The sequence below is a fragment of the Takifugu rubripes genome, chromosome 18 (assembly GCF_901000725.2).
Source record: "Takifugu rubripes chromosome 18, fTakRub1.2, whole genome shotgun sequence".
Classification (NCBI taxonomy): Eukaryota; Metazoa; Chordata; class Actinopteri; order Tetraodontiformes; family Tetraodontidae; genus Takifugu; species Takifugu rubripes.
The window spans coordinates 5,603,975-5,621,417 of NC_042302.1; the positions used below are offsets into that span (position 1 = coordinate 5,603,975).

Here is a 17,443-nt window from a genome sequence, read left to right on the forward strand (position 1 = left end):
ACAGCGTCGTGAAAGCCGGGCCTAAACACAAACAGTTTTATCTGTTGACACCCACTGCCTCCTGACACAGCCGTCAACTGTACTTATTACCACATTTTCTGTAGACACACCGGCCTGTCACCTCTGCACACACACGTTCGGTAAACAAAACCCAAGACAGATTGTTTGCCAACGGACACGTACCAGGCTCTAAAAGAAAGGGTGGCGCAACATACGTCTTTTGTGCACACTCGCAGGTGGCATTAGCTGCCGGTACTGGACAGGTGAGTGCGGTTGGCAGAACCTTCAGGGCATCTTGGACCTGCACTAGACCTGACAAAGGGATGCACAGCTTAGCTGAAAAGCTAATCAGCCCGCGAGTTAGCTTGTTATGTTATGACAGCGCGTCGGCCCGCCGACACAGGTCACCGAGCACCTCAGAGGTCCGACATATTGCACATTTGCATTAGTGAGTGAGGGTGAGTTTGAAGTTTGTCACGTCTCAATGTGGCGCCTGAAAGCTAGTAAAAAATGCTTTATTTATTCAGTTTTCTAATCAATCATTTATTAAGATTACCTATTCATAAACGAGCACGAAGCTAATCAAATCAGTAATTTAGCAGCAGGCGTCGAGACAACTGCTGTGGGAAGAAGAAGAAAAAAATCAATGTTGTATAGAGCAAAAATTGAAATAACTGGTGTTTTAAAAGAAACAGTCAAAATTTCTTTTGTGGCAAACAACACAAGCATGTTTTTCAAATGCCATTTCACCTAATCACTTTGCCAGAGTTCCATTTAACTAATGACTAAAGGGGGAAAACCTGAATGAAAAATCTGTCATTTTCTCAAGATTTTCACATCTAGTACTGTCTCCTGTGTTGTGGGACGCAGACGTGCACACACACACACACCAGACACCGCACGGTTCTGCAGCCACTGAAGTGTTTCCGAACAGATGGTGTGTGTCTGTTTGTCAGGTTTTAAGTATGCATATGCGCCTTTGACCTTTACTCACAAACTGATACTGGTGCCAAACGCCTGGCTGAGATGCAACAGACCACCATAGAATGCTGCCATGCAAATACATGAGCTCACACACTCGAAGTAACTTTACCATTGACGGGCTATAGGTACCGACAGTTGGACGACGCGGAGGAATAGCGGCAGCCAGCAGATGGCACTGTTTCCCCACTCTTCTTTATGATCTGGGAGTGAGCCAGTGGTGGTGCGTTCTGCAGTGCTGTTACCAGGGCTCTCCTTAGATCAATGATTATTTCTGTGTCCTTGTTCAGGTCTTTCTTACCCCCCTTTTTCCCATCCAGGGACACCAAGTGTGGATGTCTGCTTTTGTCATGCACGCCAGACAAAAGCCAAAAAAACAAGAGAATTTTCACTTTTGCTACAAATGCAATCATTTTATCCGTGTTTCCACTTGAATACGGTCTCATCCAGGCAGGAGGGGTCACCTCTGTGCACAGGTGTGTGCCGCAGACTCCATGAATATTTACGTCCTCGACATGAATATGGTGATTTAAGAAGAAAAAAAAAAGAGCTGATTGGCTTGGCTGAGTTTCAGCGCGTGAATGGGAGAAGCAGTCGGTGCGAGTGCCACATGCAAGATTCGGCGTTGTCTTGATGCCAATCCGGAACGCCATCTATCTGTAAACAATGCGGCCTGCAATTCCCAATCAGACCGCCCACGTCTCGCAATCAGAAAGCCCAGACCCATAGCTGTTATTTCTCCCTGATCAAAAGTGACAGAGGGTAGAAATAACATACTAATCAAGGGGCCAATGCAGCCAGTCCGGTCCAGGTCATTTAAACTGACTTCTGTTTGCTTTTTGTTTCCTCCTGGTTTGCATTAACGCCGTTGTGTCATCCGTGCAAACGTCCAAACAGAAACGGCGCAGACGCTTGTCACCTCTAGCGTGACATCTCTGCAAACATTTCCAGGAGCTAATTAAACTCTGGACGCTCCTTTACAAGGTGGCCGACACGGTTAGACCCATTTCCCAATGCAAAGTCTGTCCCAGGAGTTTCCCCACTGGATTACCTTGGGGAAATAAATACAGATATCACTCAAAGACGGAAAACAAAGGCAGAGTAATTCTCTTTCTTGCCATCTGGCTTTCATATCTGTAATTCGTTGTTCTATTGTCTCCAAATCATCTAGATATATATTTTTTTGCAGCTGCATCATTTCGACAACTTTGGCTTTGGAATTTCTCTCCTCTCTCCATCTTTGTCATCACCGTCCCTCTCACATCTTTGCTCCTGGCAAGGACACGAGCCCCGCAAAGAGATTAAATATCAAACAATCAACGCTAAACTCATATCCGTTCCTCATATTTACAAAGATACCCGACTATTTCTGACTTGTGGGAGGGTTGTCAAGGCTGGACAACACATGGCAAATCTATAAAAACCGGAGCGACCATCTGTGTGGCCCATACAGTTGTTTTTTAGGCCTGGGGACATAGTTCACATCTGCCCATACTTCCATGACTGGAGCGGGTTCAGACCAGGATCTCAATTGTTTTCACCTGCATTCGTTTTACACTCAATTTGCCGCTTTAACGCTCCACGCTGATAATGTGCCAGGTGTGTTGGCTTCTAAAGGCTCACAGCATTGTGAATGCAAATAAATCCAGCTTCCTGTTATGTAGCAGTGGCGGCATTTAGAGGCAGAGATTCTATTAACCATGACGCGGAAACGGTCTCCAGGAGGGAGAGCCTGCTGCTAATGGCTAAATATTGGGGGAACCCGTTAAAGCTTGACAGTTGCTTTGGAAACGCGAGGGGACCTTTACCTGGCAAAATCTAGGTCTGCCTCCCTGGACATGGTGATGTTGGTCAGGTTCTGCTGCAGGACAAAGATGTTCCTACACATCTTCTTAATACCGGATTCGCTGATCCTCTTGAAGTACTGCGCTCCGTTTATTAGAATACAGGAGATAAGATGTCCCAGTCCTAGCGTGAGGGAACAGGAGAGGGTGAAATCAGAGGCTGCCAGAGCAACATGGTGCAACGAAACAGGGGCGCTCCAGTGCAGACCTTCAAAAATGTACTGGAACTTGTGCTGCTGCAGGGCGGCCCCCATCACCTCCTCGATGGCCGAGATGTCCTTGTTGAGTTTGACCACCAGCGGGTCGTAGTCCATGCTCTCCATGTTGGCCACAATGGCGTAGTTGCCTTGCTTGGTCAGGGGGATCAGGTAGTGGAAGCAGTGCACCCTGGATTGAAGCAGGGAGAAATGACAAAAACAGAGATTTTTCTCTGACATACAGAAAACTGAGTGGAGACAAAGGGTAGAAAAAAGGCGGAAAAAAAGATCATTGAGAGCTGAAATCAGTATTTGATTGTGTATTGGTGAGTGTTGCCCTCTTTTCTGAGCTCCACGACGTTGTCAATGTTGTGCTGAAAGCCTTTCAGAGTGTGTATTAATGCCCACCGGCCCCCGCTTCTTTATGTGTGCATGATGATAGTTTTCAAAAGAAAATTGATAAGGAACAAACACAGATCAGGCTTTTGGCCATCCAAGGCAGCTCCAGTCAGGCTTGAAACCCTCAAGGGTTTTTGTCTTCGTCCGGTGAAATTACATTCGTCTAATTTCACCACACTATCAATAAAATGCCAAGTGTGATTAACAGTTGTTGTTATTATTATCATGACTCGGCAATTCCAGAAAAAGGCCAGTGCGTCTTCAGCCGGGGGCGACGCTCACAACGGTCCCACCTCTCCAAAGCTTCCATCCTCTTCTCCATCCCTTCATTCAATTGTTTCTCACACTTAGCTGGCGTGTGACCCCACCTTAACCCTCGGCACCATTTTAAACCCCCCACCCTCTTTTCCTCACAAATCCCTTCATTCCCGCTTGCGCTCTTCCTCGTGGCTTCATTTAGCCGGTACCACCATCAGGGGAAATTCGCTAGATGGGAAGAGTCAATGGACTGTGGCAGCAAGACATCAGCCTCGGGGAGGGTTTTCTACTGGAATCATAAACAATATTGCATAAGCTACACAATAGTCTGCAGGGAGGGAGCGAGAAAGGGATGATGGAAGACTATTAAGGTTGGCGTATGGGGGTTGAGGGTCTATGATGTGGTAAATGAACTTGGATTGTCTCTCCAATCATAGGAAGGTATACACGTCTTAATTTATGTATTCGGGGTAGACATGCGACACCATCAATGATGCCTATGACCATCAAATGATGTCGACTCTCTGACACTTCAAATCTAAAACCTATGTGAAGACAGGCATCATTTCTTAAATGGAAGAGAGGTGTGTGTTCGACCTCCACCTACCTGACCTCCAGGTGTAACACCAGGAGGCAACGGTCTGCAATGTCCTGGAAGCCCCTTGACAGGTCGTTCAATGTCTGGAGGATCTGCTCTCTGCTCCTCTCACTCTCACCAATCACCTGGCTGTCCGCTGAGCAAAGGGGCGCACCTAAATGGGGAGAGCAGAAGGCAGGGAGGTCTTAGCCCTCGAGGACAAGCGCACTAAAGAAAGCATCACGAACAAGGGGAACCATTCTTAGCCCATTCTTCGCTTCAATGTTTGGATTGGACCTTGAATCCTGACCACTCGATCATATTCCTGTGACCCTTTGGTGCCGATGCATAATGTTCTGGCCTCCCAAGGTGATGTCACATCATAGGAAATGACACTAGCTGAAGGAGTCCACACAAAGGAGGGCCATCAGCTCCACGCCAAGAGCGTGGTCAGCGTGGTCGTGGACTTTCATCGCACCGCTTGTGCTGAGACAGCAGGGGCGTGTGTCATTGCTCTGTATTGTATACAACACAAGTGTGTGAGAAAACAGCGAGCACAAGAATGTGATGAGGGTATATAAATTCACCCCAGCGTAGATCAATGGCCATAAATTAGCCAGAGAGGGAAAGGGAGAGAAATTGGCCCCGTCACTCATCTGTAAGTCTAGTTGGTCAATGAGGCAAATATGTGTGTGTGTGTGTGTGTGTGTGTGTGTGTGTGTGTGTGTGTGTGTGTGTGAGAGAGAGAGGAGTGACTGTAGAGCGGGGGGCAATGCAGGGGTCCACAATCAATGTGCGGCCATTAAAGCCAGCTCCCCAGTTACTCTTCATACCCTTCAGAAGGTCAAGCACGTGCACATACACGCACATGCACACGACGTGACAGGAAGGAAAACAGGTTGAAATAAGCCGTACAATCTGTCTTTCCCATATGTGACAAACACTTTGGACCCATATCCAGTAAAACGGAGGGGCATGGATTTACAGGCACTGGCACACCCCTCTGCTGCACTCCTACAGGCGCCTGCACGGCGGGAGCCTGCAACAGCAGCTGAGGGCTGCACTGACTGGTGTGTGCCCTGGCCAACGCTGGTTATCTGTTTCTCCTCCTGCTCTTGTGGAATAAATGTGCCTGCAGAAGCCTGCAGATGCAGCATGCGCCGTTGTCACCACGCTGCGAGGGCATCCAGATGGCCGCAGATAGTTGCTGCTAACGCTGGTCTGGAGCGGCACAGATGTTCGCGGCCACCGCATTCAAAGGGCTGCAACGCTTCAAAAACACTTAACTACAACAGCACACATTACAATCTGTCATCATCCTGCTAAAAAATCCACTTTTGAAGCGCCAGTACAAGTTGAAATCACCGAGGCTGCAGTGTTTCATACTAGAGCAATTCTTTCCTATTTAAAGCTGTGAGCTATGGATATATGATGTAGTGAACACATTTCCCTGACCCAATTTCTATTTCATGTAAATCAGCTCCTGATAACATGAAACGCCTTTAGCTTAGACAAACAGCAAAGAAGTCGGGCCGTGGCATCCAATCAGCCAAGCAAACACACTCAGGACCGCTGTGGCATCGGTGGGACAGCTGCTAATATGGTATCCACGGTCACATGGAGACGAAAGCTGGGGACTGTATTTCTTTGTAAAAAGGTTGTACGTGCGTTGCGAAAATGTGTGCGCATATATTGCTTCTAGGATCTGACTTGCTAATTAAGTGTCTTCGGGAAAACTCCTGGTAACTTGAGTGGGTGGACGCTGCAGTGCACGATCGGCTGCTGCAGGTGGTTTGTCCAGTAACAAGCGGTAGTCCTTCGATGAAAAGACTGTCTCAGTCGAAAGAGCCCTTAAGTTTCTAACCTTGTTAGCGCTTCAATGTGACACATCGCTCCGTGAAGAAGCCCGGTTTATTCCACCGCTTTGGTAAATTTCAAAAGAAAGAGAAGTCTGCCGCAGAGAATTCTGTACATGTCAGTAATCAATGTTCATAATGCTGGTTTGAATCCAAAACGAATATAAGTGGTGCTGTGTTGACAAGCGTTATCGAACGAGCGACTCAAGCATCAGGAGTCATTGGAGTCCAGCCTGTGGTGCGGTGCACGGATCAAATACGTGATTTCAATCTCTGCTGTCGTTTATGGAAAAAGTGCTGAAGTCAGCTCGTTAGGGAACGCTCCCTCCTCACCCCAGGATGCAGACAGCTCTGTAACAAATACCCATCTCAGATATAAATGGAATTGCTCATAAAACATTAGTAATTAGCAACGGAGAGTGAAGCTCCATCTTTATCTTCAACGTCAGTGAACACATCATAGATGGATGGGTTTGGAAGATCGATATTAATCCACCTGAGTGGGACAGAAGAAACAATCCAGGTGAGTCTGAACCAATAATCGAGACTTTGGTTTTATTCAGCCGATTTTCTTCATTCACCTCATCAGATAGACGGATACACAACGCACCGGCGGACACTCAAACTAACAGCAACCACTGACGGAAAAATACCCATAAAATAAAATGTAAGCAGCACCAAATGAGGCAAGACATGATTATGTTCCATAGAGAAAGGAACAGTAATATTACCGAGCAGTGGGCCAACTGCATAATTAACATATTTGTCAACCTGCACTTCCAAGTTCTCCACAAAGCAGCCGATAGAAGATAAATGTACAACTGTCTGACACGGACAATTAAACTCTCGGTGCTTCTCTTTTCTTCAGGTTGTGTGTGCAGGAGGGTGCTTAGCAGGGTTCCACCTCTGCTGCCTGTGGGCATCGCGGGCAAACGCGGATGCAGCCAGACAAATCTGTGCAAAAACTAACTTTGAGGCTTTTCTTCTTCATCTCACTCACTGGCTGTGGGAAAAAAAGTAGGGGAGGGGTTTGGTGTGGCACCACTGCTGGGAGCCTCTCCGGGGGGCTTCCATGAAACAAATGCGCGTGCACAAATAAAAAATGGATTCCTGTCGCCCCCTTGCCTGCGCCGCTTTGATGATGCGAGGGAGGCATCGCAGCATGGGGGGGCTCCATTAGAGTCGGGGACAGACGGGAGAAAGGAGACGACTCATTGGTCCGGAGTGACAACTTTCTGCCTCTTTTTTCCTCGCGCATCCATTTATGAAAGCCTGCACGTACCAGCGAGTTCATCCAATTAGTTTCAACGCCTCTGTAGTAGATGACAAGAAAGTGACCTTTAAGCGGAAAAATGATGACGGACACATCCAGGCAAATACATACGTGAAGAGTCGACGCCATCTTGCACCGTACGACCTGGGCGTGATGCCGTCGAGGAAATGAATTCAATTGTCTGCTGAACTGACAAACACAGACACTAAATAGCGGATGAAATGTGATCTGTTTTGCAAATACGGAACAAGGTTCCCTTCTCCTCAACAGAGGAGCAGAATAAGGCAGATAAGCAAAAGACAGTATCCTGCAGGGATGGTCTGATGAATGATTCATAAACGACTGACGAGGAGCAGAGAGGAGTTATTAATTATTTTGATGCCTCTGGTAAAGAATGTACATGGTGCACCGGGGGATGTGAACTTGTGTCCAGAGACAAAAAAGGGGGAGTGGAAGGCAGATATTAAATATAGGGATGATTGAAATATTGTGATATCCAAAGACGCGCAGATTGCTTTATGGCCTCACATGGCAACAAAGGCTCTCAACAACCCCGCCCTGAGGGACCAAACAAAAGAAAATATTCCAAACAGAACCACCGGCTCATGCTGCAAATTGTCCCCGAAGCCTGTGAAGTGAATAAGAATCTGGCCTTACTCAGCTTGCCTTGTTAAATGGAGGTTTGCTGAAGGGAACTCACAGTGGTGAAGGTTAAGAAAGGGAATTCTACAAACGATCCAAAGTAGGAGGGATGCGGTCCCAAGAGAGCGCATACTTATTTTATAAAGCCAGCAGCACAGGCTGGAATCAACACAAACATGCTGGCAGGAAACATGAACTTTCGCAAAAAATGCTGCCTCACTCTTCTTGATCTGTGCAGGGTTTGTACATAAGGATCCAACAGCGTGACGCAATGTCAAATATTAAAAATTCATATAGAAACTCACACCTCAAGCTGACATTGGCCTTTCCATTTAGAGCCGAGTTATTGGGCAAATATGGTCAGTCAGACCACTTCAATAAACTTGATGATGAATTGAGATTCAGCGCCACGAGGAGGGGGAGGGGGGGGAATTGTTATCATTCTTATCACAGCATTGGGTTCCACGACACAAACGGGGGGATTCAATCATGCCGGGCGATGACTAAAGCAGAGATCACCCAGTCACACTGAACGGGAAAGGAGGGGAAAAAAAGCACGTTCTGAGTGTGAGCAATGGGAAGGAAAGGAGAAAAGAAACGGAGAAACAAAGATCAAGAGCGACATGACGAGGAAGAAGGGAACACAAAAGTCAAAAAAGGAGAGGGAGAGAGAGAGAATGGGAGAAGAGAAAAAGCAAAAAGAGGGAGTGGAAAATGAGTTGTTCATACCTGACTGCTTCTGTAATATAAAATCCAATTTAGAGAGGCCGAGACTTGATGCGGGGGGAGGGGGAGATAAGGTGGGGGTCCCTTTTCGCCGCCATAGCCTTGTCTCATCTTAAAAATTCATGCTTATGTATACACACACGTGAGCGCGCACGCTAACACCCGAACCGGCGCACGTAGTCCGTCATCAGCTCAGCAAACACTAAATAACGAACAATGCGGAAGCTGTCCCGGCACGATAAGTGAGTGCCCCATCCTTCCCATTAGTGCCAGCCGACAGAATTAATGATAATTATGTCACATCCCTTCCTAACTTTTATTGAATTCTTATCTGTGAATAAACGAAGAAAGCTGGTGTGAGAGTGAGAGGCGAGTTTATAAAGAGATAGTGAAGTCAAGCCCAAATAAGAATATTCCCAATTATTTTATGTCCAAAAGAGGGCTGGTGATATGAACAGCAAAAAGTTCAATGAGCAATCACAGCACTGAAGTTAGAGAGTCGTGACAATGACTGATAAGGACGGCGTTCCCTCTCGATCCCTCTAGGAAAGGTGCATAATTTACCAGAGCTCTGCCTAAGGACCAAGGCGCTGCGATGAACACAGCCCAGGCTCTCCAGAGTGCTGCGGCACAATAATCTAACGCTGAAACCAAAATACGGCGACTTCTGTGGCGTGTGATGTGGTTGGACTCCTTATTATACAAAGCAAAGATTGCAGTGTTCTAAAGAACACTTGGAATTCACCTTGATGATGTTGGAACACAATGAAAAAAGACGGGATTAACAATAACTTGTTAAACAGCGAAATGTGCTCACATTTGCAGAGGCAAAGCAGTGGATAATCAAAGTGTGTGTGTGTGTGTGCGTGTGTGTGTGAGAGAGAGAGCGAGAAAGACAAGTGCTCTTTGGCAAACTCCAATAGAGAAGGTAATGAGTGTGTGATAATGCACTTTAACAAGAACTTAATGAGCCACAGGTAGAGAAGGATCGCGGCAACATCTGACCGCTGCTCTGCATACAGTAATGCACCCGCAAAATATAAATATAAATGAACCTCAAAACGCTTGTCCTGCATTGTATTATTGTTAATTCTGGTTGTGCGCTTTTCAATATTCTTAAGACACAGCAGAAGGAACAACTATGCTGCCATAAAGACAAACATTATCCTCCCTCTAATGTTAAAAGGAGTGGTCTCATCGGGGTCCTCATTCCAGCAGGATGTTTTTTAAAAGGCGCCTAAAATTCCAGGTGAGGCTCAGATTTGTCTGCAGCCAGACAAACTCAGCGCTGCACAAAATTGGTGAAGTGATCCAGAAGCTTCTGAAGCTACAGGCTGCACCAAGATGCAGAGGCATTCACTTGTATACAAGCACTTTTGAGAACAGTGAGTCTACGGACTGCTAATGTGGAGAACTGGTTTCCCATTTTCTGTATTTCTAAACAAAAAGGATGCAGAGAAGCTCATCCTCCAGATTTAATCTTGAATGTGAGGGATTTTTCCATCTGGATCGGTGTTCGAATTGAAGGTTAGCTCCGGAGCTGCAGCCAATAAGCAGTTTTAGGGAATTTTAGACTGCGTTTACAATAACCAGATCATATGAGCATCATTGCAGGCCCTCGTACCAGACTGTGTTTCTGGGCCATTATCCCAAATCCCCTGTGGTTCAGACGTAAAGATGGACTCACCTGACGTTTGGGGTAAGTTAGTGAAGAATGCCTTGAGGCGGGCAGCAAGCCATTCCATGCTCTCGTGAAGATTGGCCAGAGCCTTCAGGTCACTGACGTCACGCAGGATCTCATTTTGGGGGATCAATTTGTCTCCCAAGTTGCCCGTGAGCACCTCCGACTCCTTCGCAAAAGCTGCCCTGAATGATGCCGAAAGTCAGCGCGATTAGAAGGAAGTCGATAAAATAGTGCAATTAAAACTGAATTTCACCAGCACTTGATGTTGCTAATCCAAATGACTGACAGGGCAAATAAAGGGAGCACCAACTATAAAATTATAAACAGTCACACTTCCAGGTTTCCAGTTATTAGTTACATGATTGGCCTCCATTAATTACACATAAACATAAGCCTATTATATACACAAGGACGGAGGACTGACAAATAGCAATGTAGTGTACAGCAATAAATAAAATAAAAACCTTAACTGAGATAGAGGGGAGGGATGCACATGTGGATGAAGAGTGTTAGGAAAAAAAAGAGAGAGACAGACAGACAGACAGACAGACAGACAGACAGACACACACACACACACACACACAGACAGACACACACACACAGACAGACACACACACACAGACACACAGACAGACAGACACACAGACACACAGACAGACACACAGACAGACACACAGACACACAGACAGACACACACACAGACAGACACACACACAGACACACACACAGACAGACACACACACAGACAGACACACAGACAGACAGACACACAGACAGACAGACAGACACACAGACAGACAGACACACACACACACACAGACAGACACACACACACAGACAGACACACACACAGACAGACACACACAGACAGACACACAGACAGACAGACAGACAGACAGACACACAGACAGACAGACAGACACACAGACAGACAGACACACAGACAGACACACAGACACACAGACAGACAGACAGACAGAGAAGCCAAGTTGTCTCTCATGTTGAAAACACATTTCAGACTCATCTTTGAACAACAAAGGCAAGAGAAAACCACACACTTTTTCCTCACCCACACATCGGCAAGCGTGGCTTATTAGTGAAACGTTATTAAAGCATCGAGGTTGCCAGTCGTGGAGACACTAATCCCCCTTTCATACTGATGAAAACATCTACTGCTCTTAAATCAAACAGCCTTATGGTCTTTTGCTATCTCACTGCGCTTGTGTGCGTCCGTGTGTGCACTCGCGCGCGCGTGTGTGTGTGTGTGAGAGAGAGGGAGGGGGTGTGAAAGCGTGTGCACACAACAGATTGACTTTCTTTGGCCACATAACCAATTTATTTATTTACTTCACTATTCCGCTCCGATGAGCTCCAATGTTCCCTGAAGAGTGCGCACATTCAAAGGCAATTTTGATAAGAACCCCCCCCCCCCCCACACACACACACACACACCCCAACCGCAACTGCCTACATCTGTTCTCGGTGTATTTTCTCATTTTGTTCTTCATCTGTTTCCACTCGTCGGCAGCGGGTGACTTAAGTGGAAACAAGTACATTCCCCCACTCATAGGCGTCTGCCCTCAGTTGTATTTTGATTTTTCCGGACGTGCACGAGGAAACGCATGGTAAGCGCGTGTTTTTCGACGCGGACGTACCGGGTGAAGTCCTCCTCGTCCTCTCTCTTCTGCCGAGTCTGCCTGGGCTGAGTCATGTTCGCCCAGTTGGGGAGCGACTGCAGCAGACGACTGATGTCCTCGTCTTTAGACCAGGAAGCACTGATAGTGAGCTTCTCCTCACACTGCACGACGGCCCTGAGAACACACCGACGCACAAAACACAGACCAAACCATTACAGTGCCTTTGTGCTCAATAATGGACGCAGATGAGAAAAGCTTTGCTTCTCATTATTTCAAGGTGCGACGCAGAGACGCTTAAATATTGTGTTTAATATCAGCGGTGTCTCACAGCAGTTGCCTTTACTTAAGTATGAGTTTTGCATCCTTAAAGCGTTGCTAAATGGGGCGTTTCAGAGGGATCCAATCGTGAAGGGTTCTCTCAGCTGATGGCTGTGCGGAAAAGAGGAAAATAAATAAATGAAAGGATCCGGATGGTCTGGATTAACCCTCTCCGGATGCAGGAGACATGTTCCAAATTTCATGGCAGTGCACCCAAATGTTGCTAAGATAGAGCTGTGTGGCTGGGAATTAGTATAATCATTAAAGTCAGCCAGATTTGAGGATTATCGCTGGTATTCAGGTGCTGACATGTAAAATAGTGTTACGACTGCTCTGATTTGGTGTGAAGGCAAATCTTAGCAGACAGCCGTGCATTTGCTTTGTGTGCGTGTGTCTGGATTTAGTGGTGGTGTTGTAATTCGGGCCCGTCTTGTTTAAGAGGTGCACACGCATGGGAACATCAATACACAACACACACCGCTGACAGCCACTGTTGGGCTTGTCTTGGGTGCTAGAGATCCCAAAATGACCCCTGGCGCTCTCCAGATGGAGACACCATGGTAGCACCTTGAATCGCCCCCTTTCTCAAACCCTCACTTTCTGGAGCCCCCCTTTACCTGGACAGGTGTTACATGCGACCAGGGCGTACAGATAACCTGCAATAGTGAGCATGTCCATCTGATTTTGTGTCTCTTAAAGCTTTAGTTTGTATTTTAGGCACCTTCATGTTATTGGAAGGAGATACGGATGTAAGGAGGAAATACAGACAGGCTTTGCCAAGACCAACATATTTCATGCTCAGTCAGCCAATTCCTTCAGTGGTTTCCTTGACGGATTTACACATGCTGGTTGTAAAAAGCATCTTTTTTCCCAACATGGCTTAGCTTCATCAAGTTGAGGCGCTCCCTGATCATGAACCCTCGCCAAATATCAATATCACGGAGCACAGCACAGCATTACCTGTAGGCCGTGTTGCAAATGTCCTTGTACTCTTTTAGCTTGTCGCAGACCATCTCCAGGAACTGGTTGGAGTAGGTACTCAGGTCTTGCATGAGGTTCATCAGGTCCTGGATGGACTTCTCCACGACCACTGTGCTCTGGAGGCAAAAACGAGAGGACGCTATTGAGTGAACAGCTTCATTCACAGGTCAATGGGGAAAAACACAACTTTGATTGCAAATGCTGAAATGAGTTATGATAAAGAACCCCCACCAAAACTGCAACATTCTCAACACTCTGCCGGGCTCCTTGCATGTAAGCGCACAGATTTGTGGATGTTTTGAACTTCTGTGTGGCGTCTTCAGAGGCTGCAAGTGAGAGCATGAGCATTTGTCACAGCGCACCCGTCACCAGGAGCCACTGCGGGGCTGTGACAGCAGCCATTACAGATTAGCCACTCCTGCGTGACTAATAGCTGGCCCAGGAAGAGCGCAGAGGCTTCATATCTCCAGACGCACCCACACATACACACAATGTGTGAAAAAGCACACCTTTGAGCAATACTGAAGCTGTTAAATGAGATTACAATGCAGCGTGTTCCCGTTTGCTGGCACCCAGCACTTTAACAATCTATCCTACATCTTCAAAATCGGTGATATTGCCATTAGCCTGGCTGCAGTCACTCTGAAGCACACTTCAGCTGTTGAGGTAGACGCGCTGCGGGGAGCATATATTCAGCGCAAATATACCCCGGGAGGAAGGTTGAAAATATCATTTATATTCATAATTTGCAGATGCTTAACGTTCATATCGCTGTTCTTCCAAAGTAAACATAATATGGGGGTTCATTGTTTAGCTGTGAAATAGAAAAATTAATAGCTTTTCCAGTGATAGTGGAATGCAAATGATCTGTGGAAGCTGCAACTAAATGAAGTAGAATATGCAGGCAAAAAAAAACCAACAAAAAAACGACGCTTTATTGTGCCCTTCTGACACATTTGGGACAACCAAACGGTTTTTTCCAGTTTGGTTAGCATGCGCTCATCTAAAACACATTAACATCAGCACTAGCGCTTAGAAGAATAAAGCTAGCACCACCGTCATACTTATGACTCATTTTGAGGGTAAGAAAATAGTTTATGTATAATACCCGTCTCTCATATTTAGTTGTGACTGTAGGGGGCAGTAGTGACTGTTGCTTATCTTTACGTATTGAGAGACACCCAATGTCATTAATATTAATAGCTTTTTCTGTGTATCAGTTACCCCCCCTCGGCTCCCTCATTCTGTCGCAGCCAGAAAACCGTGCGCACATGCGCGCACACCCCTGAAAAGCACCCGCTCCGATGAGGGGAGTAATGATCCATAGCGGCGCTTCTGCCCGTGGAGCGCTAACCAAGGCCTCGTCGCTGCCAAGGGAGCACGCTTTACTGTCCACGCCTGACTCCATGGCAACCTGCCAGGGTACGACAAAAAGCAAAACACACGGACCCCGCAGGAGGGTGCGCTCGACGAATGGCAGCTACCGCAGCAGTTAGCGGCCGGAGTGGTAAACAACAACAAGGACAGACTGACAGTGGGATGCCATGCAGAGCAGCGCCGCTGCAGAGGACTGCGTTGTGACATTAATCATTCATATTAATGATCAATAATGAGCGCATCGAGCCGTGTGGTGTCGCCCAGTTACAGGAGGCCGAGTTCCAAATGCAGAGTTTGCGCAATTAAACGTTCTGTTCAAATGTTCCGATGCAATAAAAGAAAGGAAAATTGCATAAAATTGTTATATATGATACAATTGGCCTTCTGTTCCTGCTTTCCAGGCCAGGGAGCACAATAGCAGGCCGAGCCAGTTAATGGAAAAGAGTAAACAATGTATGCTTGATCCATTACTCCTGCTCTAACAAATGCTCTCGCACTCGGCTCCCTTGTCTAATTCTGCTCATTTAACACAGCCATTTGTCTCAGGCTACAGAAATCATTAAAAAGTAATCAAGGGACAGGCTGAGAAAGGGGAAGCTGAGAGAGTGTGACTGAGAGTGGTGGAGGGAGTGTGTTCTGTTCCGGTTCCTCTATTTGAGCTGACCATTATATAGGAGGCATCGTCCTCAAGGGAGGCGTCCTTGCTTACGTCTATTTTAGCGCTCGCCCTAATGTGTCCCGTGCTTAAAAGGTCAACACACTGCTTGATTATGTGAAAAACACCATTATACTTCTTGCAGTTCTAGCTGACAATATCGTGTTATCCTTGAAACTGAGCGCTACCAGCGCTATTTCCACATTCTTCCAATGTAAAAGCAGCGGCTTCAAGGCGAGATTAGAGTGCTGCGTCGCAAATGGACCGGAGAAATTTGCAGGGGCAAACTGCTGTGGCGAAGACAGAAATGAAGGCCGCAGTCACACTGGTTTAATGGCAGCAACAAACCGTTGCTAGCACTTACAGCAGCGCATCAGCTCAAAAAGAATGATGTTAATGGATGCTCATCCATACAGAAAGCTCCCTTGGCTACTAAAAGTGGTGGTTTCCTTTGGTTGAGTGAGTAAAAAGCAGAATGCAGGAACATGACTAATATAGTGGAAAATGCTTTGTGACTACCAGGATGCTTTCTCTTTACCCAAGCACTTAATTAGCTAAATGCTAATAATGATCTACATAATGATTTTAACAGCTAAAATGGAGGAGGAGGGGAAAGATCATAGACTTTCCCATTAAAACAGCAGGGGTGAAAGTGTTTAACCTCGCAGCCTGACCCCGAGCCACTGATTTGTGTAACGTCCGTCGGCGCCACTGACGTGTGACTGCGGGTTGCCAGAATATCACACGTTTAGCGGTGCGCTAACACGACTGCCCACACCCACGCCAACAAGGACACATGCAGTAATAACCCCCCTACTCCCCAAGTGTGTCCCAGACGTGCGCGCAGGCTGTCCTTCCCTGTAACGGGGGAGCTGGACACAGAGAGGGACAACATCTTGACAGATCATTCATCAAAGTCAGAACGGAGCCGCGGATCCCCTGACGCGCACCGGATGGCCCTCGCACGTCTGCTCCTTCCACCACTGCACACGCTTCTGTGTGTGCTTGAACATGCTAGCAGGTTTATGTTAAGGTTTGCTTTAGCGCTGACATCTCGGTAGTACGTTTCTCCTCTTTGACAGCGCCTTAATTAACTCAAACGTCAATGTTTCACGCACAGATAAAAAGTGTAAAACAACGCTATTGTTGTGTTCGTTCCGTTTGTGTCGACCGTTGCTGTCAAAGAGACTAAACCGACTAATTAAGAGAACCTACATTATCATGATCACCATGGTCCTCATCGTCGCCACTGATGAGATTAGGGAAGTGGTGGTAGGTGTTGTAATTAACGGATGAGGAGAAATATCATGCACGGGTGGTCACAGACGGGTGATCATGTTACACAGGCCATTAAATTGAAGGCTCTGGTGGGTAGATTTTACAGGTAATTCTTCTATTTCATCTAGTAATTCATCATTTATTGGCCAAATTATGAAGAATTCTTACACACAAGGATGCCTGTGGACCACATTAAACTGAATATGCATTATATGTTTCCCCAGTAAGCCCATCAGTTCACATGCTCAAAATGATGTATGGGCAAAATACATAGGGGCAGTAAATGCCTGCAGCTACACGACGGCCATTTACCAATTCTAACTTGCCTATTCAGAAAAGAGGTTTTATCAGGCGCTGTGAGCCGGGCGGCTCTTTCCTTTAAGCCAAAGGACAGGTTTGTAGAAGAGCTGACATTTCTCCCTCTCTAACTCACTCACTCCAAAGGCAAAGATGATGTCTCGTCACACGCAGCGGCTGTCAGCGGCAGAGCCGCGCGGTGTCACCGCGATCCACCCTCGGCTGTTGTTGGACAGACTGGATTCTTCTCGATTAGCCCACGTGGAGAAAGGGACGTATTATTTATAATGTCTATTAGAATGATATTAATATATTAACAGCATAAATAAAGCGGGTTTCTCTTGTGTGGGAAAGGAACATGGCCAAGGTAGAGGCGGGATGGGGGCCAGAGAAGCCATGTCTGAGCCTCGGGAGTCTATGTGTTTGGTGTGAGATAAGAAGGCAAAGGTTGGTGGTGGAAATT

At 46.7% G+C, this 17,443-nt stretch overlaps 1 protein-coding gene across 1 annotated transcript in view; it reads right to left on the minus strand.

Moving 5' to 3' along the window:
* exoc4 (exocyst complex component 4) overlaps window positions 1–17,443 on the minus strand; it is a 69,262-nt gene that overhangs the window by 5,173 nt on the left and 46,646 nt on the right. Inside the window, exons 14-19 of the mRNA XM_003972871.3 lie at window positions 13,353–13,489; window positions 12,093–12,248; window positions 10,441–10,619; window positions 4,287–4,431; window positions 3,034–3,212; window positions 2,790–2,949 (exon numbers count right to left, since the gene is read on the minus strand). Of these exons, the coding sequence (XP_003972920.2) occupies window positions 2,790–2,949; window positions 3,034–3,212; window positions 4,287–4,431; window positions 10,441–10,619; window positions 12,093–12,248; window positions 13,353–13,489 (956 nt within the window). The remainder of the gene's footprint in view (window positions 1–2,789; window positions 2,950–3,033; window positions 3,213–4,286; window positions 4,432–10,440; window positions 10,620–12,092; window positions 12,249–13,352; window positions 13,490–17,443) is intronic.